We start from the raw sequence: 24,562 nt of genomic DNA, 5'->3' as shown, positions 1-24,562 counted from the left end.
CGCTCTGTTACTCGAGTGCCCGACACCTGCTAGATGCTCTGTTACTCGAGTGCCCGACACATGCTGGGCGCTCTGTTACTCGAGTGCCGGCCACCTGCTGGGCGCTCTGTTACTCGAGTACCGGCCACCTGCTGGGCGCTCTGTTACTCGAGTGCCCGACACCTGCTGGGCGCTCTGTTACTCGAGTGCCCGACACCTACTGGGCGCTCTGTTACTCGAGTACCGGCCACCTACTGGGCGCTCTGTTACTCGAGTACCGGACACCTGCTAGATGCTCTGTTACTCGAGTGCCCGACACCTGCTGGGCGCTCTGTTACTCGAGTACCGGACACCTGCTGGGCGCTCTGTTACTCGAGTGCCCGACACCTGCCCAATGCTCTGTTACTCGAGTGCCGTCCACCTGCTGGGCGCTCTGTTACTTGAGTGCCCGACACCTGCTGGGCGCTCTGTTACTCGAGTACCGGCCACCTGCTAGATGCTCTGTTACTCGAGTGCCCGACACCTGCTGGGCGCTCTGTTACTCGAGTACCGGACACCTGCTGGGCGCTCTGTTACTCGAGTGCCGGACACCTGCTGGGCGCTCTGTTACTCGAGTGCCCGACACCTGCTGGGCGCTCTGTTACTCGAGTACCGGCCACCTGCTGGGCGCTCTGTTACTCGAGTACCGGCCACCTGCTGGGCGCTCTGTTACTCGAGTACCGGCCACCTGCTGGGCGCTCTGTTACTCGAGTGCCCGACACCTGCTAGATGCTCTGTTACTCGAGTGCCCGACACATGCTGGGCGCTCTGTTACTCGAGTACCAGCCACCTGCTGGGCGCTCTGTTACTCGAGTGCCCGACACCTGCTAGATGCTCTGTTACTCGAGTGCCCGACACCTGCTGGGCGCTCTGTTACTCGAGTACCGGCCACCTGCTAGATGCTCTGTTACTCGAGTGCCCGACACCTGCTGGGCGCTCTGTTACTCGAGTACCGGACACCTGCTGGGCGCTCTGTTACTCGAGTACCGGACACCTGCTGGGCGCTCTGTTACTCGAGTACCGGCCACCTACTGGGCGCTCTGTTACTCGAGTACCGGCCACCTACTGGGCGCTCTGTTACTCGAGTACCAGCCACCTGCTAGATGCTCTGTTACTCGAGTGCCTGACACCTGCTGGGCGCTCTGTTACTCGAGTACCGGCCACCTGCTAGATGCTCTGTTACTCGAGTGCCCGACACCTGCTGGGCGCTCTGTTACTCGAGTACCGGCCACCTGCTAGATGCTCTGTTACTCGAGTGCCCGACACCTGCTGGGCGCTCTGTTACTCGAGTACCGGACACCTGCTGGGCGCTCTGTTACTCGAGTACCGGCCACCTGCTAGATGCTCTGTTACTCGAGTGCCCGACACCTGCTGGGCGCTCTGTTACTCGAGTACCGGACACCTGCTGGGCGCTCTGTTACTCGAGTACCGGCCACCTGCTGGGCGCTCTGTTACTCGAGTGCCCGACACCTGCTGGGCGCGCTGTTACTCGAGTGCCCGACACCTGCTGGGCGCTCTGTTACTCGAGTACCGGCCACCTGCTGGGCGCTCTGTTACTCGAGTACCGGCCACCTGCTGGGCGCTCTGTTACTCGAGTACCGGCCACCTGCTGGGCGCTCTGTTACTCGAGTGCCGGCCACCTGCTGGGCGCTCTGTTACTCGAGTACTGTCCACCTGCTGGGCGCTCTGTTACTCGAGTACCGGCCACCTGCTGGGCGCTCTGTTACTCGAGTGCCGGCCACCTGCTGGGCGCTCTGTTACTCGAGTACTGTCCACCTGCTGGGCGCTCTGTTACTCGAGTACCGGACACCTGCTGGGCGCTCTGTTACTCGAGTACCGGCCACCTGCTGGGCGCTCTGTTACTCGAGTACCGGACACCTGCTGGGCGCTCTGTTACTCGAGTACTGGCCACCTGCTGGGCGCTCTGTGGTCACTTTTTCCTGTTTCCATCCCAAGTCCCGCTGGCGGCATACGAGTGGCTGGTCTGCTACCTGCTCCGAGAGAGTCACCAGAAACTAACTCAGGAGAAGAGGTCCGGGAGAAGTGACTTTGAAGCGAGAAATAACTCCCAGGTGTGTGCGTCTTACAAACGGCTTAGTTTATCACTCACCCTAACGCCTGTGCTGCCGGTCCCCACGGAGGGGCCAGCCCTCCAGCCCGGGCCCTCGGGCCGTTGCCCGGGTCTGCTGTGGGGATGGTGCCCCCTGCTGGGCTGTGGAAGAGGCTGGGGCCTCGTGTTTAAAGTGCCCGCTGGTGCCGTCCATTGGCCTGAGCTGGGGTTACTGAGGGGGCCCTTGGGTTTCACGGACCTCAGACTCCTGGAGGGGCCGGGGCACAGCCGGGTCCCGACCTACGGAGCCACAGGTGGGGGCTCAGGTGAGGTCGCACCGCTGCTCAGTCATGATCACCCTCCCCCAGGCCTCAGTGGGCACGTCCAGGGCCTCACACTGGGCAGACTGTCCCGGGTCCCCGTGTCCTGGGCAGCCGGCTGCAGGAGCCGTGCTGTGAGACAGCCGGGACACGGGGTCCGGCGGCTGTGATCTGTGCGGCCTCGCCATGGGCCAGGGAGGTCCCAGCCGGGCTCACCGAGGGGCCCGGGAGGTCCCAGCCGGGCTCACCGGCGATGGCGCCTTTCTTGCAGGTTTACTGCTGCCGCTCGCTGGCGCTGGCCTTCCTGGAGCTCACCGTGGTGCGCAGGTTCCACGAGCACACGCACCAGCCGGACGTGCCGCCCCCGCTGCGGGCCGTGCTCCGGCGGCTCAGCGCCCTCTACGGCCTGTGGTCCCTGAGCCAGCACACGGCCCTGCTGTACCAGGGTGAGGCCGCCGGAGCTGGGCGCCCTCACTGTCTCGGCTGCTGTCCGGGTTGGGTGACAGACACGTCCCGTGCCGAGAGCTGGGGCCACAGCGGGAAGCATGAGGGCAGACCTGGCGCCGGGGGCTTCCCGGGGGAAGGGGTGCAGGAAGCCGGTGGGAACGGGGCCTGCGTTTCTCAGCTGTTCCCAATAGCGCCCTACGGAGCTCTTTAGACATGTTTTCCTAATCGCCCCCATGCCACGCTCATGCTGCACAGCCCGCGGCTCTGCTGGTGCCTGTGTGTGTCTGGGTCTAATGAGGAGTACGCTTCCCCCCCTCCCCCCACCCCTGCCAAGAGCCCATGCTGCCCCTGGGCTGCTGTTGCCCCGGGAGGTGGTGAGGGTGCGGGCAGTGAGGTGGGCTGGAGGGCGTGCGGGCGCAGGGCAGGCAGGCGCAGGGCGGGCGCAGGGCGGGCGCAGGGCGGGCGGGCGCAGGGCGGAGACCTCTCCCTGAGAAACGCCAGCTCTAGGCCCACAGAGACTTCATAGCAAAATCAAACAGGCAGGCGCCACAGCCAATGCGTCCCAGTGCATAGGCCGCTGCCTGGCCTGTCAGTGCAGCCGTGCCGCTGGGGCCAGGAGGCTGAGGAGGTGGGGGGCATCCTGTCCCCAGATGGCCCCTGGCCCCAGGCCACCGCCCTGGGTGCCCCCAGACCGCCCACCGCCTCAGGCCCGGCCAGGCCTGCCTCTCCAGGCCCTTGCTCCCTCCCGCAGCCCTGCCCCTGGCCTGGCCGCCTGGCGGTGCTCCATGAGGCCGCATCCTGCCAAGGGGTCACCGCTAGGCCAGCTGGGGCGGGGCGGTGACGCGCTTTCACGGAGAGGGCTGATCGGAAAGCTGCGGGAGGGAGCCGACCTCCGGGTGGCCGAGGACTTGGCTCCCAGCCCCGGTGACCAGCGCTGTGCTTGCAGGCGGCTACTTTTCCGGGGAGCAAGCCGGGAAGATGCTGGAGGGCGCCATCCTGGAGCTGTGTTCCCAGGTGAGTGGGAGGCCCTCCACGTTCCCGCGGCCCCTGTGTCACCTGTCACGCGTGCTCTCGTGTGCCCCTTTGCACCCACGCTCTCCGCTCTCACCTCCGCTCCCGCGCTCCGCCTCGTGCACACGGCCGTCAGCAGAGCAGGGAAGTTACCGGAAACTGCCCTGGCCGGAAACTTCGGGGAGAGGGGTTAGTGGGACGGCCTCAGAATCGGGCACGTTCAGCCCTTTTCACCACGGTCGTTACTTCTTCCCCGAGCACCTCAAGGCTCCCAGCCTGCAGCCCAACCTCATTTCGTGGCACGAACTCAGGTGGCCGAGCCCCTCCGAGGCCCATGGCGCTCTGTCCAGTGGAGCATCCCACAGGGTCCCGCCCGTCACCTCTGACTGGGGTGTCGGCCGTGGCAGTGCGGCCAGTGGCTGAGCTTAATTTCCTTTCACTGTAGTTAATGTACAGTGAGAGCGCCCCACGTGCTGTGGCTGCCACACAGCCACGCAGCTGCCCGGCGCTGAGCCCTGGCTCCACGTGGAGTCACCAGACACCCCGGCGGCTGGGCCGTGCGTTCTCCCAGCAGCGCGGTCAGGGTCGGCCTGCCCCCGCGGACATCTGGCCGGTCTGAGCCTGACGGTGGGTTCCGTAGCACCAGCCGGCTCCCTGCTCTAGGCAGGGGCAGCCCCACAGCCCCGCGCCTTCCCACAGGGAGACAGTGACCCGAGGCCTCGTCCTCTGGGGTGTAGGTTTGAGCTGCCGTTTATAACGTCACAGCCATTGTCCCCTGGTGCTCCCATGCGCCGCTCCCTCTGTAGCTGAGGCCTGAGGTCACAGGTATAATAACGCAGCCCCTGCCTCCCCCCAACCCCCCGGGGGGCCCAGGTTCATCTGTGACTGCAGGTGAGGGTGTGCGGGCCTGGGACAGAGAGTGTGTGCTGGAGGCCAGCGTCCGCCCGTGGGGACCGCCCTGGGCTGTGTCGCGGGCCTCGTTGCTCTGTGCTGATTGCTTGCTTTAGATCAGGGGTCCTCAAACTTTTTAAACGTGCCAGTTCACTGTCCCTCAGACTGTTGGAGGGCCGGACTATAGTTTAAAAAAACACTATGAACAAATTCCTATGCACACTGCACGTATCTTATTTTGAAGTAAAAAAACAAAACGGGAACAAATACAATATTTGTATTTGCATGTGGCCCGCGGGACGTAGTTTGAGGACCCCTGCTTTAGATGCTCAGGGCGGCCCGCCCAGCTTCTAGCACAGCTGTGGCGTCTCACAAGGGTTATAAGGGGAAAATGTGTTTTTGCATTTCAAGAAAATTCTTGGGCGTCTCCTATAAATTCCACACTGAAGACTAACGCGTGGGGCAGGACGGGGGCCACCGCTGGCCGTGGGCCTGGGAGCGCCCACAGGGGCACGGAAATGCCTCTCCCGGCGCCCCTGGCGCCTTCCCTGCCCGGAACGGCCACTGCCCAGGTGGGTCAGGGCCAGAGGCGCACCAGGTGACGCGCTACGGTCATCACTTTTATGCATAGAAAGTTGGAATCGTGCGTGGAGCGTGCCTGGTGAAAGCATTCAGAGGCCGGCCCAGGGACCCCGTCCGCGAGGTGCCCCTGGGAATCGGCCTCGCGCTAGGGTTACCGTTGCTAGTGGTCCAGCAACAAACTCCAGGGCTCTGTTCCTCCACGGTCGCCATGGAGACGTGGGGCCTTGCCAAGCGTGTGGCCTTTGTCTTCCAACAGCTGAAAGACGACGCGGTCGCCCTGGCCGACGTGATCGCCCCTCCTGACTTTATCCTGGACTCCCCGATTGGCAGAGCCGACGGCGAGGTAAGGCCGCCCATGCCGTGGGGCCGTCGTGTGTCCAGGGGCCGCTCGGGGGGCCGGCCGGTCACTGCCGGGCCTCGGTGACCACCTGCCCAGGGGTCTCCCGGCGCCTGCGGGAGGTTGTCACGCTCGGCAGCAGTGCAGGGAGGAGTGGGGTGTCTCATCCCCCAGAGCCTTCCTCTGAGACTTGGGGCTCACGCGCCCTCGCGGGCTGTGCTGCGGGCCGGGCCCTGCCGCACCTCCCTCCCTCACACTCGCCCACGGCCCTCCCCAGCCCTGGCTCCCCCCCATCTCACAGGGCTGGCTCCCCATCAGCCGGGCCCCTCACCCCTGCAGCCTGCTTCCCTGGTGCCCCCCTCCCCCCTGCGGCTCCCTAACCTCCTCTCTGGCCCCGCCCCAGTGATTTCTCAAAAAGCAGGTGTCCTCAGGCCACATCTCTGACTGAGGCCCCCCCCAAACCCCCGTCCCTGAGATCGCCCCCAGCTCCCCTCCCGAGCCCCAGCCGTGCAGCCTGGCTGGTGCTGGTCCTCCAAGGTCACCGTGTGCCTGCTCCTCTGCCGTCCGGCCTCCAGCTGATGGGCCTCTCTGCTCTGTCCTGCTGGCTCATCCCACCCCAGGACCTTTGCACCTGCTGTGCCCGCTGCTGGGAGCAGGGCCCTTCATTCAGTTCTGAGCAGATTGCTGCCTCTCGGCGAGCTCTTCTCTGGCCTCTGGGGGGGGCCCCAGGCTCCGCCGCTCTGTCCTGCTGTGTGACCCCAAAGCGCTCGGTCCTGACCCCCATGTCCCCACATGACTTTCCTCTGCTCCGCGCCTCCCAGGCTGCACTTGCCGCCTGGGGACGTGCCTCAGGTGTCAGCATGGAGCAGGTCTCACCCCCACCCGGGCCTAAGGCCGCCCTCTCTGCTGAGACCTGCTGCAGCTCAGGCTCCCAGGGGTTGAGGGGTCAGGAGCCTGTCCTCAGAGGACCCTGAGCGGGCGCTCTCACGGTCACTGTGCACGCCGTAGCAGCCTTGACCGGGGGGCCGGCGCCCTGACCTCCCATGGCCCAGGCCACCTGGGGGTGCCGGACAGAGAAGTCCCATGGAATCGCTGCAGAAACCCACTCCCAGCCAGGCTGCTCGGCCCAGGGGAGAGGGGCTGGCCCTGGGGGATGGGGACTTGGCAGGCAACCGGGTGGGTGGGCAGTTGAGGAAGAGGCAGCAGTGGCCCGGCGGGAGCACCCAGGAATGGCGCCTTCCGCCCCCGCCCCCCCCCCCCCCGCCCCAGCCCGATCGCACAGGAATGTCTGCCCAGAGAGAGGTGCCTGGGTGGCTGAGCCCGGAGCTGCGGCCGCTGTGCAGGGGCACCGTCCAGGGCAGGCGGGCGGTGGAGGGCTGTCCCCACGCTGGGCCCCCTTGACCCACGGCCAGCGGAGACCTCGCCGTCAGGGCGGTTTCTTCCGCACTCATTCCTCCCGGCTTCAGGGCCTGATGCCTTAACCAGGCGCTGCTGGCAAGAAGCCCATTCGGAGCCAGTAAGCACGGCTGGCCGTGGGGAGGGTCTGAGATGCACTCACCGGGCCCGAGCTCCCCCCTGCAGGCGGTACCCGGGGTGTGACCGGAGAAGAGCCTGCGTCTGGGTCCTGCGAGCAGCATAGCGCTGAGTGCGTTTAGCAGGTGCAGGGAGGGGGCCCTGAAGGGTAATATGGGTCCACGCCAGCCAGACACAAAGTAGGCCCTTCCCTGCCCCCTCACGGTGAGCGGGGGCTCCTCTGCCCGGCTCTGGACCTGGGCGCTCACTGAGCTGGAGCCGGGAAGACTTGGCCGTCGGCCGTCAGCGGGTGTGGCTGTCGCGGCCCCCTCCGCGCTGCTGGCTGCTCTCTCTCCCACGAGGCCACTCGGCTGGGAGCTGTTTGTTCGGAAAGTCCTGGAGGAGACGGCTGGGCAGGCGGAGGGACAGTGAGCGCCAGGACTGCCCGCCCAGGGGGCCGGGCACCACATGGCGAGGCCGGCCCCACGGCCGTCATTCTGCCGCTCGGCTGCACCTCCACGTGCCAGCGGCCGCCCTGGTGCCAGGGACGGACTCGAGCACAAACAAGGAACGCAGACCCGCCCACCCCGCACCCCCCACGGCCCCACCGACCGGACGCAGGGTCTGTCGCGAGAATTTCCAAAGGAAAGGGCCAGTGGGGTGTTTCCTGCTAACGTCCGTGCATTTTATCGTTGCATTTCTCTTGCTTCCCACTCGGGGGAAAGGTGTATGTCACTTGAATGTAAGTTCCCTAAGGTTGTTATAGAAGCAGGAGAGCGCCCGGGTTCCGACACCTGGTGCCGGGAGGAAGCTCTCACGTGGGCGCCTGTTCCTCTCTGCAGCTCTACAGAAACCTCTGGAGCGCCGTCCTCCAGCAGCGCCGCGTGCTGGAGAGGCCGTCCTGGTGGCGGGAGTTTTCCGCCAACAAGCCTGCCCCGGGGAGTCTGAGCTCAAAGCTGTAGCCGCCCCGCGCAGCCTGGTGAGGCCACTGAAGACGCGGCCCTGGACGAAGCCTCTGCACCCAGCTGGCTGGCGTCCCTGCACCGAGGGGGCCTGGCCCCTCCCCGCTGGGCCCTCGGAGTCTCACGGGCAGGGGCAACCCTGAGGTCAGGGGTCATTTGCTGTGTGAACAAAAAGCCTGTGTGACCGCATCTCCCGGATGGACCGTCGACTTTGACAACGAGAACTGGGCGCGCCCCGTTTCCCTACACGGAGCAAAGCCGCCGGCTCCCCCTGGGCTCTCTGGGCGCCAGGGCCTGCGAGCCGCCTCGGCCGGCTGGGCGCTGCGCTCTGATGCTCCCCTGTTTGCCTTCCCCGCGTGATCAAACGGCGATGACCGGTTTGCGCTGCCGACCATCGGAACGGCATCGTTCCCGATTTTTAAGGAGAGAGAATCAGGTTTGTTACTTCCTGCTGTGGAACCGGAAGTGTCCATCAGGGAAATTATTCCAAAGAAAACAGATCCTGGCCACGGAGTGTCTGCTGGTTCCATCCCTGGCCTCCAGGCTGTGCGCGCGTCACTCCCATCGGTCGTTCCTACCGTCGGATGATCCGGGCGGCTTGGCCCCATGGAGCTTTGCTAGCAAACCCTTTCACACGTGTGCGTGCGTGTATGCGTGTGTGTGTGTGTGCGCGCGTACGTGCATGTGCGTGTCTGTGTCTGTGTGCCCGTGCCCTCGGCGCAGCCCCGGTCTGTGTGCGCCGTTCCGATCCGTGAGGCCGATGGAGGAGGCGGGGAGCGAGGCCGGGGTGGCGGGCCGGCGGGCCGGCGGCTGTGCTGGCTCTCGCCTATCTGCGTTTCCTTCGGCCGGTGGGCCGTGCTCCTTGGCCTCTGATGAGCCCGGAGGGCAGGGGAGTTGTCAGCAACCCCAGTGCCCTCCTGACCTGTCCCCGGGGAGCCCGGTAGGCACGTGTGACCCCTGCCCACGGGGTGCAGAACGGAATAGCCCAGAGGGCCCCCAAGCCTGGGAAGGGTGTGGACGAGAACCTGTTCTATTTTTATTGATTTTTAACAATCTGTAAAGAGCAAATTTCCAGCACTGCAGATTACGAGGCTGGTAACTTGGCTTCCCAAGCCTCAGTTTTCATGCCTAGAAAAGGGGCGTGCACACCCAGACCTGTTGACTTTAGAGAGAGTGGGGGGTGGGAGTGGGGGGGAGACGGGGGAGGGAGAGCTGGGCCGGGCTCAGGCTGACCTGAAGCCTTGCACGGACCCCGACACTCTCGGCCCCAAAGCTCTCGGGCCCAGCACATCCTCGGGCCGGCTCGTAGCTCGGGTTGCTAGCGTCAGTGTCAGTGTCGACGAGGGAGCCATCTGCCTGGAGTTAACGTGCCTCTGGCCGGGCGGTTTCCTTGGTTTTAAACAAACCTTGGTGTTTTGGGGGCTGTTTTGTGCATTAGCGCCCTTGGTCCTGCCTCCGGGAAGATGGGAGCCGCCGACGCTGTTCCGGAACCGCAGGGCTGGCCGGGGCGCTTCTGAGCGCAAATCCAGTCGGGGCTCGGCTGTGCCGGGGCTGTCCCCCCACGTGCCTGTGTTCGAGCCTGAGCCCAGCCCCTCCGCCTGCGACTGTCCTTGGAGGCGGGGTCTCTAGGGGGGGACTCAGCTGAAACAAGGCCACGGTGCCCCTGATCCTGGCGACTGGTGTCCTTACGGAGATGAGGACACAGGCACGCACAGAGGGCCCACCTGCCGTCCACAGGCCTCGGAGAGGCCTCGGAAGGGAGGGGAGGGGAGGGGGGGAGGGGGGAGGGGGGAGGGGGGAGGGGAGGGTGGGGGAGGGGAGCGGAGGGGAGGGCCCGCCCTCGCACACCTGGTCCTGGACCTCCGGCCTCTGGGACGGGGGTGCCGAGGGGGGTGGGGGGGAGGACGTTCATGGTTAGGCCCCGTCTGGTGTGGCAGCCCAGCCAGCTCACGCACAAGGAGTCACTCCCCTGTGACCTCGGAGCCCAGCAGGGGCCGGTGACCCCACCCATTTCAGGTAGAGAGACTGAGGCAGGAAGTGGCTCGGGCACACTGTACCAGTGTGGGCAGATTTCAGCTCCTGGTTCCACCCCCGCGGGGCCAGGCGGAGGGACTGAGGGAAGATGAGGCCCATGTGGGACGCTCCAAGGGAACGGGGCGCGGTGTGAGCGCGAGGCTGGCCTGGGGTCGGCGTCCAGTGGGTGCCACACAGCCAGCGCCCCTGTCTCCCTTCTCTCCCGCCAGCCGGCGTGGCCGAGCGGGGAAGCAGCTCTGGGAGGTCAGGGCTACAAGCTCAGGTTCCCCGGCTGCAAAGGCACGGCGGCCTCTGGCAGTTTGCAAGGACGGGCTCTTTGAAGCGCATCACCTGACTCCAGAGGTGGGGTCACCCCCTTTCCAGGAGGACACTGGTATGGGGTCACCCCCTTTTCCAGGAGGACACTGGTATGGGGTCACCCCTTTCCCAGGAGGACACTGGTATGGGTCACCCCTTTTCCAGGAGGACACTGGTGTTGGGTCACCCCTTTTCCAGGAGGACACTGGTGTTGGGTCACCCCTTTTCCAGGAGGACACTGGTGTTGGGTCACCCCTTTTCCAGGAGGACACTGGTGTTGGGTCACCCCTTTTCCAGGAGGACACTCCTGGGTCAGCTCAAAGGCAGACCTGACTCAGGCTGCCCAGTGAGGGACACAGCGCGGGCGGCACCTGCAGGGTCCCCACTGGTGGGGGCGGGGAACTGGCCAGAGGGGAGGGTCAGAGTCTGCCCAGCGGCCTCGCTTCCCAGGATGCTCCCTGGGGCTGGGACATTCTCGGAAGCAGCCCCGCCCACGGCCGCACGCCTGGAGGCCAGGCCTGACTCAGTGTCAGGCTGGTAAGCTGGACAGTGGCCGTGACCTCGTGACCTCACAGGGCTGCTCCGCACAGCGCCCGGGTCTCGGGGCAGTGATGGAGAGTCCCGTCGGGGATACAGCAGCGCCGTGGGCGGGTGGCGGGCTGACGCCTAGCAAACGCGGGCCGGACATCGTCGGGCGCCAACAGCTGGGCAGGACGCCCGCGCCTGCCGCCCTCCTGTCCCCACAAAGGGCTCCGTGACCCCTGGCTGGAGGGTGTCACAGCTTTCTGAGCACAGCATAGTCTCAGGGGGTGGGGTACCCTGGGGCGGGTACCCCGTCCACAGAGCTGTCACCCCATCAGCATCGCTGTGACTAGGCCTGCACACAGGGAAGCGAGAGGCGAGGGCCCTGAGAGGCGAGGGCCCTGGTGCAAGCAGGCGTCCAGGGGCGGGAATTCTGGGAAGGTTTCCGAGTGACCAGCTGCCTGGAAGGCCCCCCCGGCCCACTGCCCGCTGCCCACTGCATGGACACCTGTTCTGAGGCCGGGATTGCATGCGAGAAGCCGGGGACACCGCAGGGCCTGCGCGGTTCTGAGTCCGGCTCCGGTTCCCGTCTCACCACCCAGGGAGCTGTCAGGTCCCCCAGAACCTCGCTCATTGCTCCCCCCTCAGGGCAGGGCACAGCCTGGGACCCCCAGCCAGACCCCCAGGAGTCACCTCGACCCTGGAACCTGGTCCTGCCCAGGCTGCGGTGCCCCTCCCAGGAGCCCTCCCCTGCCCCTCCGAGCGGACACCCACCACACCTGCCCAGGTGCGGCCTCAGGTGCTCCCTCCCTCCTCGGACGGCACTCAGGGCCCTTCTCTGTGGACCTCCCGTGTCTCCCTCCCCTGCCTGGCACCACCACCTGGCCGTGCCCTTGGCCACCTTAGACTGGACACTCTCTGGACCTCCTGCCTCCCCCCAGCCCCCCAGTGCCCCTTCTCACTCTATTGGAGGGACCACATGAAGGCCTGCCGTCCTGCACTGGGGTGGGGTGCAAAATGGGGGGCTGCCTCAGGCCACACTGACGTCAGAGCCCAGCCTGCAGTCCCCCCTTGGCTTCCAGCTGGCACCCTCCCCCAAACCCCACTGCCTTTCCAGCTGGACCCAGGTCTCTGGGAGAGGCAAGAACTCACATGCTGACGTCAGAGCTCCTGGCCCAGGCAAGTGCTGCGACATGTGTTGCCTCGGTTTCCTCATCTGTAAAATGGGACAGCATCGCCCATGCTGCAGGGCTCCAGAGCGGACTCTAGGAGATGGTGGGCCCGGCTCAGGTCGGATGTTCAGTGCGTGATAACCTGCTGCTGCTGCTGGGCCCTGGGGCACAGGGGGCGGGCCCATGCCCGGGGGATGCTTGGCCAGCCCGGTGAGCTGGGCTCCGGGTGCGAGTGGGACACTGAAGGAGCCGTGTGAGGCCCTCGGCCTGTAGGGAGTGAGCGTGTCCTGGACACACGAGGTCTAGGCCGTGCGGCCTGAGCTGCCACCTGTGCTGACCCCGGGCAGCAGCTCAGCCCGGCCTGTGCGCGATCCCCGAGGCCAGCCCCGCGGGAGGGGCTGTCGGGGACGGCGCGGAGTTTGAAGGCCACCTGTGGCATCAGAAGTTTCTTGAAAACATTTATTCTCTCTTGGCTTTGCAGCTGTTTTTCCTTAGAAAAACACAAACCAAAACCAAATCACGGAGCGGATTTCGGGGCAGGCCTGCCAGGCCGCTGCCGGATGCACACCAGCAGGAGCAGCTGCGCGGGGAGGCCTGGCCTCGCGGGCCGCCCTCCCCCGTGACCAGCTGTCCTCCCAGACCCTCCGGCCTCAGGACACAGGCCGCCGGCGCCTGCTCAGGGCCTTTGCACAGGCTGCCCCCTGGCCTCCAACACTGTTCCCCTCCCTGTCCTCCCAGCGGCTCCCCTTCTGGGGGCTGTGCCCCGACCGACCATCCCTCTCCCGCCCGTCTCCGTGATCAGGTGGCCTTTCTGTCCCGGGGACCTGCTCGCTTGCGAGGTGGCTGGGCCGAGGCTGCGTGGCCTCCTCTGGGTCTCTAGAGCCTCGCACACACGGGACAAGTGTCCAGCCGCAGCAGTTGGGTGACGGCCTCGAGGGGCTGGTGCCTGGGGCACAGCGATGAGCGTCCAGGGCCCGCCCTCTGCAGATGCTGCTTTAAAGCTGCGCCCTGATCAGCAGGGAGGGGAGGGTGGGCGTCTGCACTGAGCCTGACGGGGTCACCGTACTGCACCCTGAATGTGCTCAGCCAGGCCGACCTGACCGAGCCACACCTCCTCCAGGGAGCCCTCCTGGGCCCAGGGCAGCATCCCTCCTCCCTGCTTCCCTCCGGCAGGTACCCCTCGGCGGCCTGGCCCCTATCCCAGCACAGCCCTTCAGGGACAGTCAGACCCTGCGGTCCCTCAGTCAGCCCGCAGCCCTGCCCTGGGCGCTGTCCCGGGACAGCGATGTTGCCATGGTGCCGGCATCCTGACAGGGCAGGAGATGAACAGGGGAAACAGTGGGTGAGGACAGAGGCGCGTGCTGTGGGGCAGGTGAGGCTGGACAGGTGAGGCTGGGACAGGTGAGGCTGGACAGGTGAGGCTGGGGCAGGTGAGGCTGGGACAGGTGAGGCTGGACAGGTGAGGCTGGGACAGGTGAGGCTGGGCAGGTGAGGCTGAGCAGGTGAGGCTGGACAGGTGAGGCTGGGGCAGGTGAGGCTGGGGCAGGTGAGGCTGGACAGGTGAGGCTGGGGCAGGTGAGGCTGAGCAGGTGAGGCTGGGGCAGGTGAGGCTGGACAGGTGAGGCTGGGGCAGGTGAGGCTGGGACAGGTGAGGCTGGGGCAGGTGAGGCTGGACAGGTGAGGCTGGGGTAGGTGAGGCTGGGGCAGGTGAGGCTGGACAGGTGAGGCTGGGGCAGGTGAGGCTGAGCAGGTGAGGCTGGGGCAGGTGAGGCTGGACAGGTGAGGCTGGGGCAGGTGAGGCTGGGACAGGTGAGGCTGGGGCAGGTGAGGCTGGGACAGGTGAGGCTGGGCAGGTGAGGCTGGGGCAGGTGAGGCTGGGCAGGTGAGGCTGGACAGGTGAGGCTGGGGCAGGTGAGGCTGGGGCACAGCTGAGCCCAGGTCGGGCTGGGCAGGGAGGTGGGCGAGGCTCCCACACGGACCCAGCAGCTGCCGGTGGTTCTGAGCATCCCAGGTGGTAAGAAGGTTCTAGATCTGCTGGGGGTGGTACCTTCAGCACTCGCTGGTGGGTTGCAGGTGGCCCTCGGGAGGAAGGAGTGACAGCCCAGCGGTGCACAGCTGTCCATGGGAGCAGGCGCGACAACGCAGCTCCGAGGGTGGAGACCCAGGCGGCGGTGGGGGTGACGTTGAGGGCGGCGGGAGCCACCCCAGAGGCAGCTGCGGACAGGCCTGGGCCGGGACCTGTGAGATGCCAGCACAGCACCCAGCGGCGGCCCTCGCGGCCCTCGCGGCCCTCGCACTCGCGTCACTGCGGGGCCACAGCACAGGCGCTGGAGGGGATTCAGGGCTTAGCAAACCGAACCCGGAGCGTTGGGCGTGGGCTCACGGGAGGAAGCGAAGTGTCCGCAGCTGCCGTCAGCGCTGCCAGAGTCTGCCAGCGGCTGGGAGATTAGCTCACGGCCCCGGGCAGCGGCCGCGGCCAGTTCACCGCCCCCACATGCAGGGGTTTGTTCCCACACCGGCCACAGCGGCCAGAACAATGTATTTTTCTCAGAAGACAAATGAGTCTTGGCTCGCGCTTCGTGTATCTCAAGTGGGAAGAAATCAGTGCCGGCTTTCCAAGTGGTGGCGGAGGCGGGACAGGGCCCGGCACCGCGTCGGGGAGGGGGGCTGGCTGGGGGCAGGGGTGGCTGGCCCCTGAGCACCAGGGCTGCCCGCTGCGCACGGCCGCTGCCCTCAGCCCCCCGTTAGGACCTAGGGGAGGTGAGACCAAGGTGCAGGAGATGTCCCTGTCCTGGGCCCCCCACAGCCTCTGCAGCTGGGACCCCACCCCCATCGCAGGGTACTCAGCCAGGCGTGTCCCCCCAGCTGTGGACTGGAAGGTGGCCACACCCACAGAGCAGGGAGCCTCACACACACACACGTGGTCTCCTAGATGGCGTCGTATGTGCCGGCCATGTAAGGAGCTGATGATTCCCGGCTCCTTATACAAACCAGCCGCCTGCCCTCCACCCACCACCCCGACCGCTGCTCCCCCGGGGCAGCCACTTCCTCTCTCCTTGTGTTTTTTTTTAACCGAGTTTTCGGTGTTTATGTCTGTATTCCAAAATCGCACGTTTGTGTGGCTGCGTCTTGCTTTTCAGCGTGGTCAGCGCCCACGCCTGCCCTCTGGAGAAGCGGTGTGCACTCTGCGCTGCCCGCCCCGCACCCCTCCTCCCAGCGCCCCCCCAGTCATGTGACCCCTTCATGCCACTCAGCAGAGCCAAGCCGGACACTGCGACCGCCTTTCCTGCCTTATTCCGCCCCCCCCCCACAGTTATCCGTCGCTATGCCCTGTTAGGTTTGTTTTTTAAAATGTGCTTATTCCTCATGCGGTGCCAAACTCTGCGTCTTGTCCACGTCAAGCTGGCCGGCCGAGCCCCAGGATCACGGGCCGAAGGAGAGTGCTTCCCCCTCCGACCCCTCTGAGGGGGCCGCTGGGGCCTTAGGGGGTGAGGGAGTGGGGAGCGCTCGCCTGCTCTTGCTGGGGTCTTGCGCCTGTTTGGTCTGTGCTGGGAGAACACTGTGTGTGCAGACTCTGAGTGCCTGGCGCACAGTGGGCCCACAGCAGGTGTGCTTCTGGAACTGCCGTCCCTGCACTGGCCCGCACCCTCCAGCCCACCCCGGAGCGAGGGGCTCTCCCCGCACACCCCCGGCCCTGGGGCCCCGTACCAGCCCCTCCCGGGTCTCCGTGGCCCTCTCAGCGAGCGGGAGCGGACCACACACCTCTTCCCAACTCGGGGCGCAGTGGGGGCACAGGAGGCCTCAGGGACCCCGATGCTGCCGGCGACCCTCCTGTCTGCCGAGGGCGGGACTGTCCCGGGCCCACACGGGTTAAAGGTTCCATCACGCGGCTGCTCCTCAGTGTGGAACCCGGGCCCCTGGTCCCTGTCCCCTCATCTGTAAAACAAGGAGACGGCTATTTTGAGAATTAAGTCAATAACGAGATGCGGTGGGATGAGCACGTGGTAGCACACAGTAGGTTCTCACATTCACTGAGGAGCTGCCCCCGAGCGGGCGTGGGTGGCCCAGATGCTCGGCGCTCGGCATTCTGGGAGGCGGGGACCCGCCAGGAAGGCTGGGCGGCCAGCTCCCTCTGGTTCTCATTAGGACTTGTCGCCTCCCCGCCCCGGCCCCTTCCAGTTGGCAACGTCATTCTTCAGCCTCTGGGGACCACCACAGCCCACTGAGCCCGCCAGCTCGCCAGGGTCGGGCCGGGGAAGCTGCGCCTCCAGAAAGGGGGTGGGGGAGGCCGGGGTGGGGGAGGCTGGCTGGGCGATGGAGTCTGTGTCAGGGACCGGAAGGCCTGCTGGGAGGAGAAGCTGGCCCCCAAAGCCTGGGGCCCCTAGAGGAGCCTGGGGGAGCTGCGTGAATGGATGGGCAGGTGGCTGATGGGCGGAGGCGTCTAGGCCCCTGGGGACCCGGCCAGGCCTGGGGAGAGGCCTGCTCATCCGCCCGCCCGCCCTGGGTCACCGTTGGGTCCTGCCCTTGGGGCGTCCCTTCTTTGGGGCCCTGGTGCAGAGGAGCCTGTGTGGGGTTGGGGCAGGCTTCCGTCCCCTCCGCCTCCTTCACCAAGTTTCCAGGCGGCGTCTCCCCGGCACGGCTGGGCCCCCAGTTGGGCGCCTGCGGACGGCACTGCTGTGACCTGGTGGGAGGCTCCCTGGAGCCATGGGGTCAGGCCTGAGCAGTGCCCAGCGGCCACAGGGGACCAGCGCAGACGCACCCCTGACGACCACAGCCTCCCTGCGCCCAGGCCGGGCCCGTGGGGCTGCCCCCTGCCCAGGGCTGCCCGTCACAGCCCTGCGTCTGGCCTTCCACCTGTGACCTCGCACAGCGGCACCGACTTCGGGTGTTTTACCATAAACAAGCGGCACCTTCGGTCCCCGCGACTCCTCTTCCCACGGCCCTCACCCTCCGCTGGCAGGACCGGGCGTGCTGCCCTCGGCCCCTGGGCGGGAGGCCAGTGGGGCTGTGCCCCCTGCTGCCCAGGTTGGGGCTGCGGTCCTTGGTGGGAAGGGGCGGGCAGGCCACTTGCCCCCTGCCCCCCGGCTCCTGCAGGGCGCTGCCCACCTCAGCTCAGCCCCCATCACAGGGGCACAGACCTGGGCTGGGCACAGAAATGGCCTCACCTGCCTGACCTGCCCGCTGTGGGGGAGGAGGCCAAGAGGCGACCCCTGAGTCTGCCATCTTCTGAGGTCCGAGTCCAAGGTCCAGGCCGAGCCGGGCGGGACCGGGGGAGGAGAGAGCAGCCCCAGGCGCGGCATTCAGGAGGCTTCCTCTCTCGGGCGCCAGCCCTGCACTGGCACGGCCCTGCGGACAGATAGCAGACGCCTGTTGAATGCTGCACCTCCGTGTCCAGTGTCCTCACCTGGCCCCGCCCGGCACCAGCCACCTATGTCCCCACAGGCTGGGAGGGTGGGCGAGGGGTGGGAGTGATTTGGAAATTTGGCTTTGCTGGCAGCGTGCGTGGGGCTCACGGCGTGGCTGTGGAATCGGATAGACCCAGGCTCACATTTCAGCTCTGCCCCCTTGGGCTGTGTGGCCTGGGCACAACCTTAACCCCTCTGAACACACCTCCTCATTTGCATAAGTGGGACACAAACTCGGTTACAGGGTCATCAGAGGACAGCGCAGCCCGGACGCCACGTGCTCGGAGCAATGCCTCCCAGCTGTGAGTGGTCAGCATGGTGTCACGTGGCTCACTCTGGTGAGCACGATTGGGGACTGGAGGCAGGAAGTTGAGGAGACGGCTGGCCCGGGCTGTGTCCTTATCCCTGGGGGGACGGCGGGGCGCAGCCCCCCAGCAAGTGAGGGGCTTGGGAGAACAGCTCACTCAGAGAGATGGCCCCACAGAGCCTGTTGGTGATGGCAATGTTGATGGTGATAATAGAGTGGTGGTGATGGTGGTGGTGGTGATGGTGGTGGTGGTAGTGGTGATGGTGATGATGGTGATGATGGTAGTGGTGATGGTGATGATGGTGATGATGGTGATGGTGGTGATGATGGTGATGATGGTGGTGATGGTGGTGATGATGGTGATGGTGGTGATGGTGATGATGGTGGTGATGGTGATGATGGTGGTGGTGGTGATGATGGTGATGATGATGGTGGTGGTGATGATGGTGGTGGTGATGGTGATGATGATGGTGATGATGGTGGTGATGGTTGTGGTGATGGTGATGATGGTGATGATGGTGATGGTGGTGATGATGGTGATGATGGTGGTGATGGTGGTGGTGGTGGTGGTGATGGTGATGATGGTGATGGTGATGATGGTGATGGTGGTGATGATGGTGGTAGTGGTGATGGTGTTGGTGGTAAAGGTGATGGTGGTGGTGATGATGTGGTAGTGGTGATGATGGTGGTGGTGGTGATGGTGTTGGTGGTGGTGATGATGGTGGTAGTGGTGATGGTGTTGGTGGTGATGGTGATGATGGTGATGATGGTGGTGATGGTGATGATGGTGGTGATGATGGTGATGATGATGATGGTGGTGATGATGGTGGTGATGGTGGTGATGGTGATGATGGTGATGATGGTGATGATGGTGGTGATGGTGATGATGGTGGTGATGATGGTGATGATGGTGGTGATGGTGGTGATGATGGTGATGGTGATGATGGTGGTGATGATGGTGATGATGGTGGTGATGGTGGTGATGATGGTGATGGTGATGATGGTGGTGATGATGGTGATGATGGTGGTGGTGATGATGGTGGTGGTGATCATGATGCTGGTTGCTAAGATTTTGGGGATACTCACTAATTTACCTGAATTACCCCATTCAACCCTAATGAAACCTCTGATGTAGGCATCATTATTTTTCCCAGCGTTGAGTCCCGTGCCAGGTGAAGGGACTGCTCATGTGGACACAAGAGTCCAAGGGCAGCAGGAAAAGTGGGTGGGAGGGTGTCGGGGGGGGGGGGGCGGGTGGCGCCTGGCAATTCTGAGGCTCACAACCACCCTGTGAGGAGGGATCGCGGCTCTGCCTCTCTGCAGATAACGAGGCCCCGGGAGGGAGGGCTACCGCCTGAGCTCACACAGCTGGGGTGGTAGAGGGAGGTGAGACCTCGGGTGGCCTCCAGCTCACAGTTCTCACAGCAGATAGGCCAGCGCTTGGCAGGCGAAGGTGGCTGAGCCTCCCAGCCCTGTCCCGGGAGCCCACAGGCCCCTGGGGAGACAAGCTCACAGTCAGGCAGGTAATCTGACAGCGGGAGGAGCAAGGAGGCCCCCCAGCCCAGAGGCCTCGGAGACTCCCCAGGGCGGGAGCATGTGGCCCAGGGGAGTCAGGGGAGGTGGGCAGGGTGGGCCGCGGAGCCCCGCAGGCCGGTCTCGCACGTGCTCCCTCACCTCAAGGCCCATCCCGGGCCCCCAGACCTGCCTGGCCACACAGAATACCAGCCTCAGCAGCCACCTCGCCCAGAACTATTTTTAGAACCAATTCCGCTCTAAACGCAAACACGTTGTCAAGATAATGGCCAACTTGGACCCCATCCAGGAGCGGCCCCTCTGAGACACCAAAATAGAAACGCCTGGAGCGGTGGGTGCCATGGACCGCGGGCGGAGGCGGCGACTTCCCAGGTCGGGCCTCCGCAGCCCTGGCACGGCCCAATGTATCGATGCTTCCTACCCAAATACAGTAAAAATGCCAGGAGCAGGGAGCATACATCTCGGCAAAAGACAACTTCACACTGGGCCCAACTGCAGGGGGCGGGCACGCAGGCAGGCGGGAAGGCAGGCAATGCACCCCCCCCCCCCCCCCGCCCTCCGCCTTCCCCCCACCCCGGCCCTTTATGAGAGAAATAACGCCAGTCTTGCACAAACTCTCCCGGAGAACAGAAAAAGCGTAAACACTGTCCGAGTCATAGATGTGGTGAGGATAGTCCCGGAGCCAGCGCCAACGCAAACACGAGGAAAAGGGGAAATTACAGGCCTGCGGCACCTCCCCGCACCGACAGCCCAGGCAAAACAGTCACAGAAAGATTTCAAAAAGATACAGCTCCGAGTGAAATTAGGCTTAGTCCGGTAATGCAAGGTTGATAAAATACTTTAATATCCAGGGATTTTACCACATTCACAGGACAAAGGGGGAAATAATTTAATCCTTTTAGTAGAAGCAGAAAAGGCTTCTGTTAGAATTCAACACCCAGCCTGGCTGGGGTGGCTCCGTTGGGTGGAGCGTGGTCCGCGCACTGAAAGGTCGCCGGTTCAACTCCGGGTCAGGACACTTACCGAGGCTGCAGGTTCAGTCCCGGGGTACGGACAGGAGGCAACCCGTCAATGTGTCTCTCTCATGTCGACGTGTCTCTTTCTCTCTAAAAACCAATAAACACATGTTTTTAAAAAATTGAGTAATCACGCGTAATAAAAACGCTTCGCAGACGAAGAATGAAAGGGAACTTTCTTAAGGCAATAAAGGGTAATGACAAGAACCAGCAGCAGATGTTTTGTTGAAGAGTGAGGTGTGGGAAGGGTTCCTTCCGAGGCCGGGACCGAGAGGAAACGGCTGTGATTGGTGATTCTACACGCCGTCGAGTCCGGGTGTTATGAGGCAAGAAGAAGTAAAAGCAAGGGATGCGGATCGGACAGGAAGAAACAGAATTCATTATTTGTAGGTGATGTGATTGATTATGTAGAAAAATCCAAAAGGATCTGTAGATACATTGTTCGATTGCCAAGGAATTTTAAAAGGTTGCCAGATCTAAGACCGGTATAGAAAAACCTTTAAAAATTTAGAAGTAATATCAGCAATAGTTAGAAAATATAAAATATGTAAAGGATACTATTTACAACGTCAAATACAAGCTGTCTCCACAAAACACGATGCGACACTATCGGGGAGATGAATGACCACTGAGGTGAGTGGGGGAGACCCCTGTTACGTGTCGGTGGCCTGAACGTCATACGGAGGTCACCTCTCTCCACCCCCATCTGTAGAGTCAGAGCCGTGGCCCGCCCACAGGAGGTGGAGCTCGATGAACCTTCAGAGGACGCAGAGTCGGGAGGCGCGCAGCGCTGGCGGGAAGCGTGTGCCGGGGACGGTCCCATGTGCTGAGCAGCAAAGCTCCCCAAAGCTAAGCCATGGTGACCGCGTGGGGCTGGGGCAGAGACAGAGAGAGAGACGGGACAGACGTGCCCGTGGACGGAGCGTGGTTGACGACGGAGGAGGGAAGAATTGCCTGTGAAGTAAATGGCTGAGGGGACAGCAGCGATCCCCAAGCCCAGCTGGGAGAACGAAACGAGAGCGCTCCTCACGCCCTGCGCAAAGCCAGCGCCCATTGCGTTGCGTACCTGCTAGCACTTCGTTGTTGTTAATCCTCACCTGAGGATATTTTCCCATGGCCTTTTAGAGCGAGTGGAAGGGAGGGGGGGAGACAGAGAGAGACACGTCGATTGGTTGCCTCCCGCCTGCAACCGAGGTACGTGCCCTTGACCAGGGTCGAGCCTAGAGTCTGTGGGCTGACGCTCTTTCCCAGGGGTGGGCAACCTTTTTGTGAGTGTGTGCCAAAACCAGCAAAATCTCTGACTCAAAATTCTTCTGCGTGCCAACCCTAATTTTTTGAGAACACGTTACGCCTACTTGATATCTCTTAAGGTGTACGTATGTGAAGAACCTTGAAGAAATAATAAGATTCATTTGAGCTACAAAAACACAGTATATGATGATGAAAAATACATTTATTTTTTAATGTATACATGTACACTGATAGTCCGGCAGAAAACTTTGTGACTCCGTTTGATATTATCAGTGGGACTTTTGCTGCCGAGAGAAACATAGACATTTATTCCCCTTTCGTTAGTACCGGTGGGCAAAGCAAGAGAGAAGGTTTCATTTTTATAGAGTGAAATTTTGAATAAGTAGGTGAGGCGGTTGTCTTGTCAACGAAAACCCGTTGCGTCTGAGGCTGAAACCAAAACACTGGTCGGATCTAGGAAGGCAGGGAGAGTTAAGGCAGAGGCATAAAAATTGCTCTTCCCCTCTCTCGTCAATCCATGTCTATGGTCTTTAAGATAACTTGTTATGTAAAATTATTTATTTATCTAAGATGCACCTACACTGAATTTATCTGAAAAATAAAAAAGTCGATATTAAGAAAAAAATTGTAAATGGAAGATTATAAGAGAGGGTTTTGCGTGCCAGCTAAAGTTACTGGTGTACCATGTTTGGCACGCGTGCCAAGGGTTGCCCACCCCTGCTCTATCCTGAGCCACACGGGCCGAGCTGGGTTGCGAATCTAAATGTAAGTGGATAACAAGCTTTGGGGAGAAGGCGGCCTCTCCGCCTCTGGAGGTCCTTCCGCCTGCCGCTCACATCACCGGCCAGTTCCTTCCGTCGCCACGTCCCCTCCTCCGGCCTCCTGCCTCCTGCTGACGAGGACCTTGGGGTTGCACCCGGGGGAGGGGGGACCATGCGGAGAATCCAGGTGACCGCCCACCTCGGGACCCTGCACTGACCACGGCTGCGAGGTCCCCTCGATCATGTGAGGGGGCGTCCCTACGTCCTGGGGGTTACGACATGGACCCTCTGGGGCCCCTTTGTCAGCCCAGCCACAGAGGGTGTGGTCAGTGGGTGTGGTCAGGGCAGCCTGGGAGAGGGTCCAGGTGGGGGGAGCGGCTTGCACAAAGGTGGGGGCTGAGAGGGGAGAGAGAGGAGAGAAATGAGAGCAGCAGTGGGTCCCCCGGGACCGAGCGGGGCAGCCACCGGGGCTGTGAGTGGCGGATGCTCATCTGCCCGCAGGGTGTGGGCGGGGAGTCCCTGTAGCAGGACACTGTGTGGACGCGGAGCTGAGGCGGCTGCTGGCAGGTGGCCCCACCCCATCCCCACTGCTCAGGGCCAGGGTGGCAGTACCAGGTGCCCTGGCTTCCCTCGACTCTGATCCCCCCAGAAGTTCCACCTTCGGTCTCTCTGCTCTGGACTCGCTCATCCCGGGGGGCGGGGAGGGACTCTGGACGGGTGACTGACCCACGGCCTGAGCTCACAGGACACGGCGGTCCTGCAGGCCCTGGCCCCCCACGCCCTCCCCAGCGGATGTTTGTGCTGTGCAGCTGCGGCCACAGCTGTCTGCCCAGCCCCACCCTGCCCCCTGGATGCCGGCCACCAGCTCACATGTGACCCCGTCCTTCTCGCTGGACTCAGCCTCCGCCTCTGTCCCACGGGGCTTTAGGACACGGGGACCTGGACGCTCCGTCCGGCCCGGTCCTTGTCGGGTTCCGGGTGCCTAGGGAGGGGTCCCGAGGCTGAAAGGGGTGCCTCTCCCCGCAGGTGCTGCCTAGTCAGCTTCCGGGACAGGCAGGCAGGGTGGCTGTGAGCCCACTCATGGGGGGGAGGGGTCCTGTTAAAAGCCAGGAGGTTGCACAATGGTGGCAGCTGGCGACTCTGAAAAAGTTGTTTTTCACCGCGCACAGCTGTGGGGCAGCTGGAGGCACGCTCCCCATGCAGGGCAGGGGGGATCTGGGGGGCAGGGCTGGTGGCTGGGGGAGGGCAGGCCTGGAACCCCATGGAGCCCATGTCCACCACAGTAGCCCCCCCCCTTGTCGGGAGCCGGGGGCCGTCTGGGCGCTGGAAATGCACGAGACCACTGGTGTTCCCTGGGCGGGCACTGGGCTCCCGAACACCTCCACTCCTCCTCCCTAGATCTGACCCCCACCACCCCGAGGTCCCCTGCGGCCGCGAGGGCCGGTTCTGGGCCCGGAGCCTGCGTCCCTCTCCCCTGCGCCGAGCTTCTCTGAGCGCCGGGGGCCGGGGCAGCGAGAGCCACAGCGCGGGTCTGGAGCACGGGCCAGCGTGCTTCTCAGGGGCTCCCAGCTCCTCAGAGGTCTGGGGCATCACCCCCCGCCCCGCCCCCCGGCCGCAGAGGCCGCCAGCTCCCTGCCACACCACCACTGGCTTCCTCCTCCTCCCGCCTCAGAGCTACGGACTGAATTATCCACCCCCCAACCCCCAAGTCCACACGCTGAGCCCTAACCCAGCGTGAGGGTCTGTGGGGCTGGGCCTTTGGAGGGTGAGCGGGTCGGACGAGGCTGGGTGGCCACAGGTGGCTGCTGCCCCGTATGAAGCTTCGAGGGCTCATTCTCGACCGCAGAGCACCGGGAGCCGGGAGCCGGGAGCCGGAAGCCAGGAGCCAAGGCCCCCACCTTGATCTTGGACTCCAGACCCCTCTCCAAGGCCCAGCCCAGCAAGGTCACGGATGGGCCCTCCACGTCCCGCCCATAGCCTGCTCTCTCCCCTGGGCCAGGCCCACCCCGCCTTGCCCAGACCCCCCCCCCCCCCCCCCCCCCCCACACACACACACACGCACACACACAGGCTCCTTCCTCTCAGGCGGCCGCGGGCCTCCGGCACCCCCGAGGTGGCAGAGATGGAGAGGGCG

The 24,562-nt window shown here is 63.9% G+C and overlaps 1 protein-coding gene across 6 annotated transcripts in view; it reads left to right on the top strand.

Annotated features, from left to right (window-relative positions):
• ACOX3 (acyl-CoA oxidase 3, pristanoyl) overlaps window positions 1-8,644 on the top strand; it is a 33,238-nt gene extending 24,594 nt beyond the window's left edge. For all 6 annotated transcript variants that reach the window (XM_070400092.1, XM_070400082.1, XM_070400110.1 and 3 more), the window contains exons 14-18: window positions 1,975-2,090; window positions 2,660-2,834; window positions 3,782-3,849; window positions 5,576-5,662; window positions 8,011-8,644. In XM_070400092.1, coding sequence (XP_070256193.1) covers window positions 1,975-2,090; window positions 2,660-2,834; window positions 3,782-3,849; window positions 5,576-5,662; window positions 8,011-8,130 — 566 coding nt within the window. In that variant the 3' untranslated portion in view covers window positions 8,131-8,644. The remainder of the gene's footprint in view (window positions 1-1,974; window positions 2,091-2,659; window positions 2,835-3,781; window positions 3,850-5,575; window positions 5,663-8,010) is intronic.
• Window positions 8,645-24,562: the final 15,918 nt, after the last annotated feature.

This window comes from Myotis yumanensis, unplaced genomic scaffold (genome assembly GCF_028538775.1).
Source record: "Myotis yumanensis isolate MYYU_CA2020_CCGP unplaced genomic scaffold, mMyoYum1.0.hap1 SCAF_1, whole genome shotgun sequence".
NCBI lineage: Eukaryota > Metazoa > Chordata > Mammalia > Chiroptera > Vespertilionidae > Myotis > Myotis yumanensis.
This window is presented reverse-complemented; position numbering and strand designations above follow the sequence as displayed.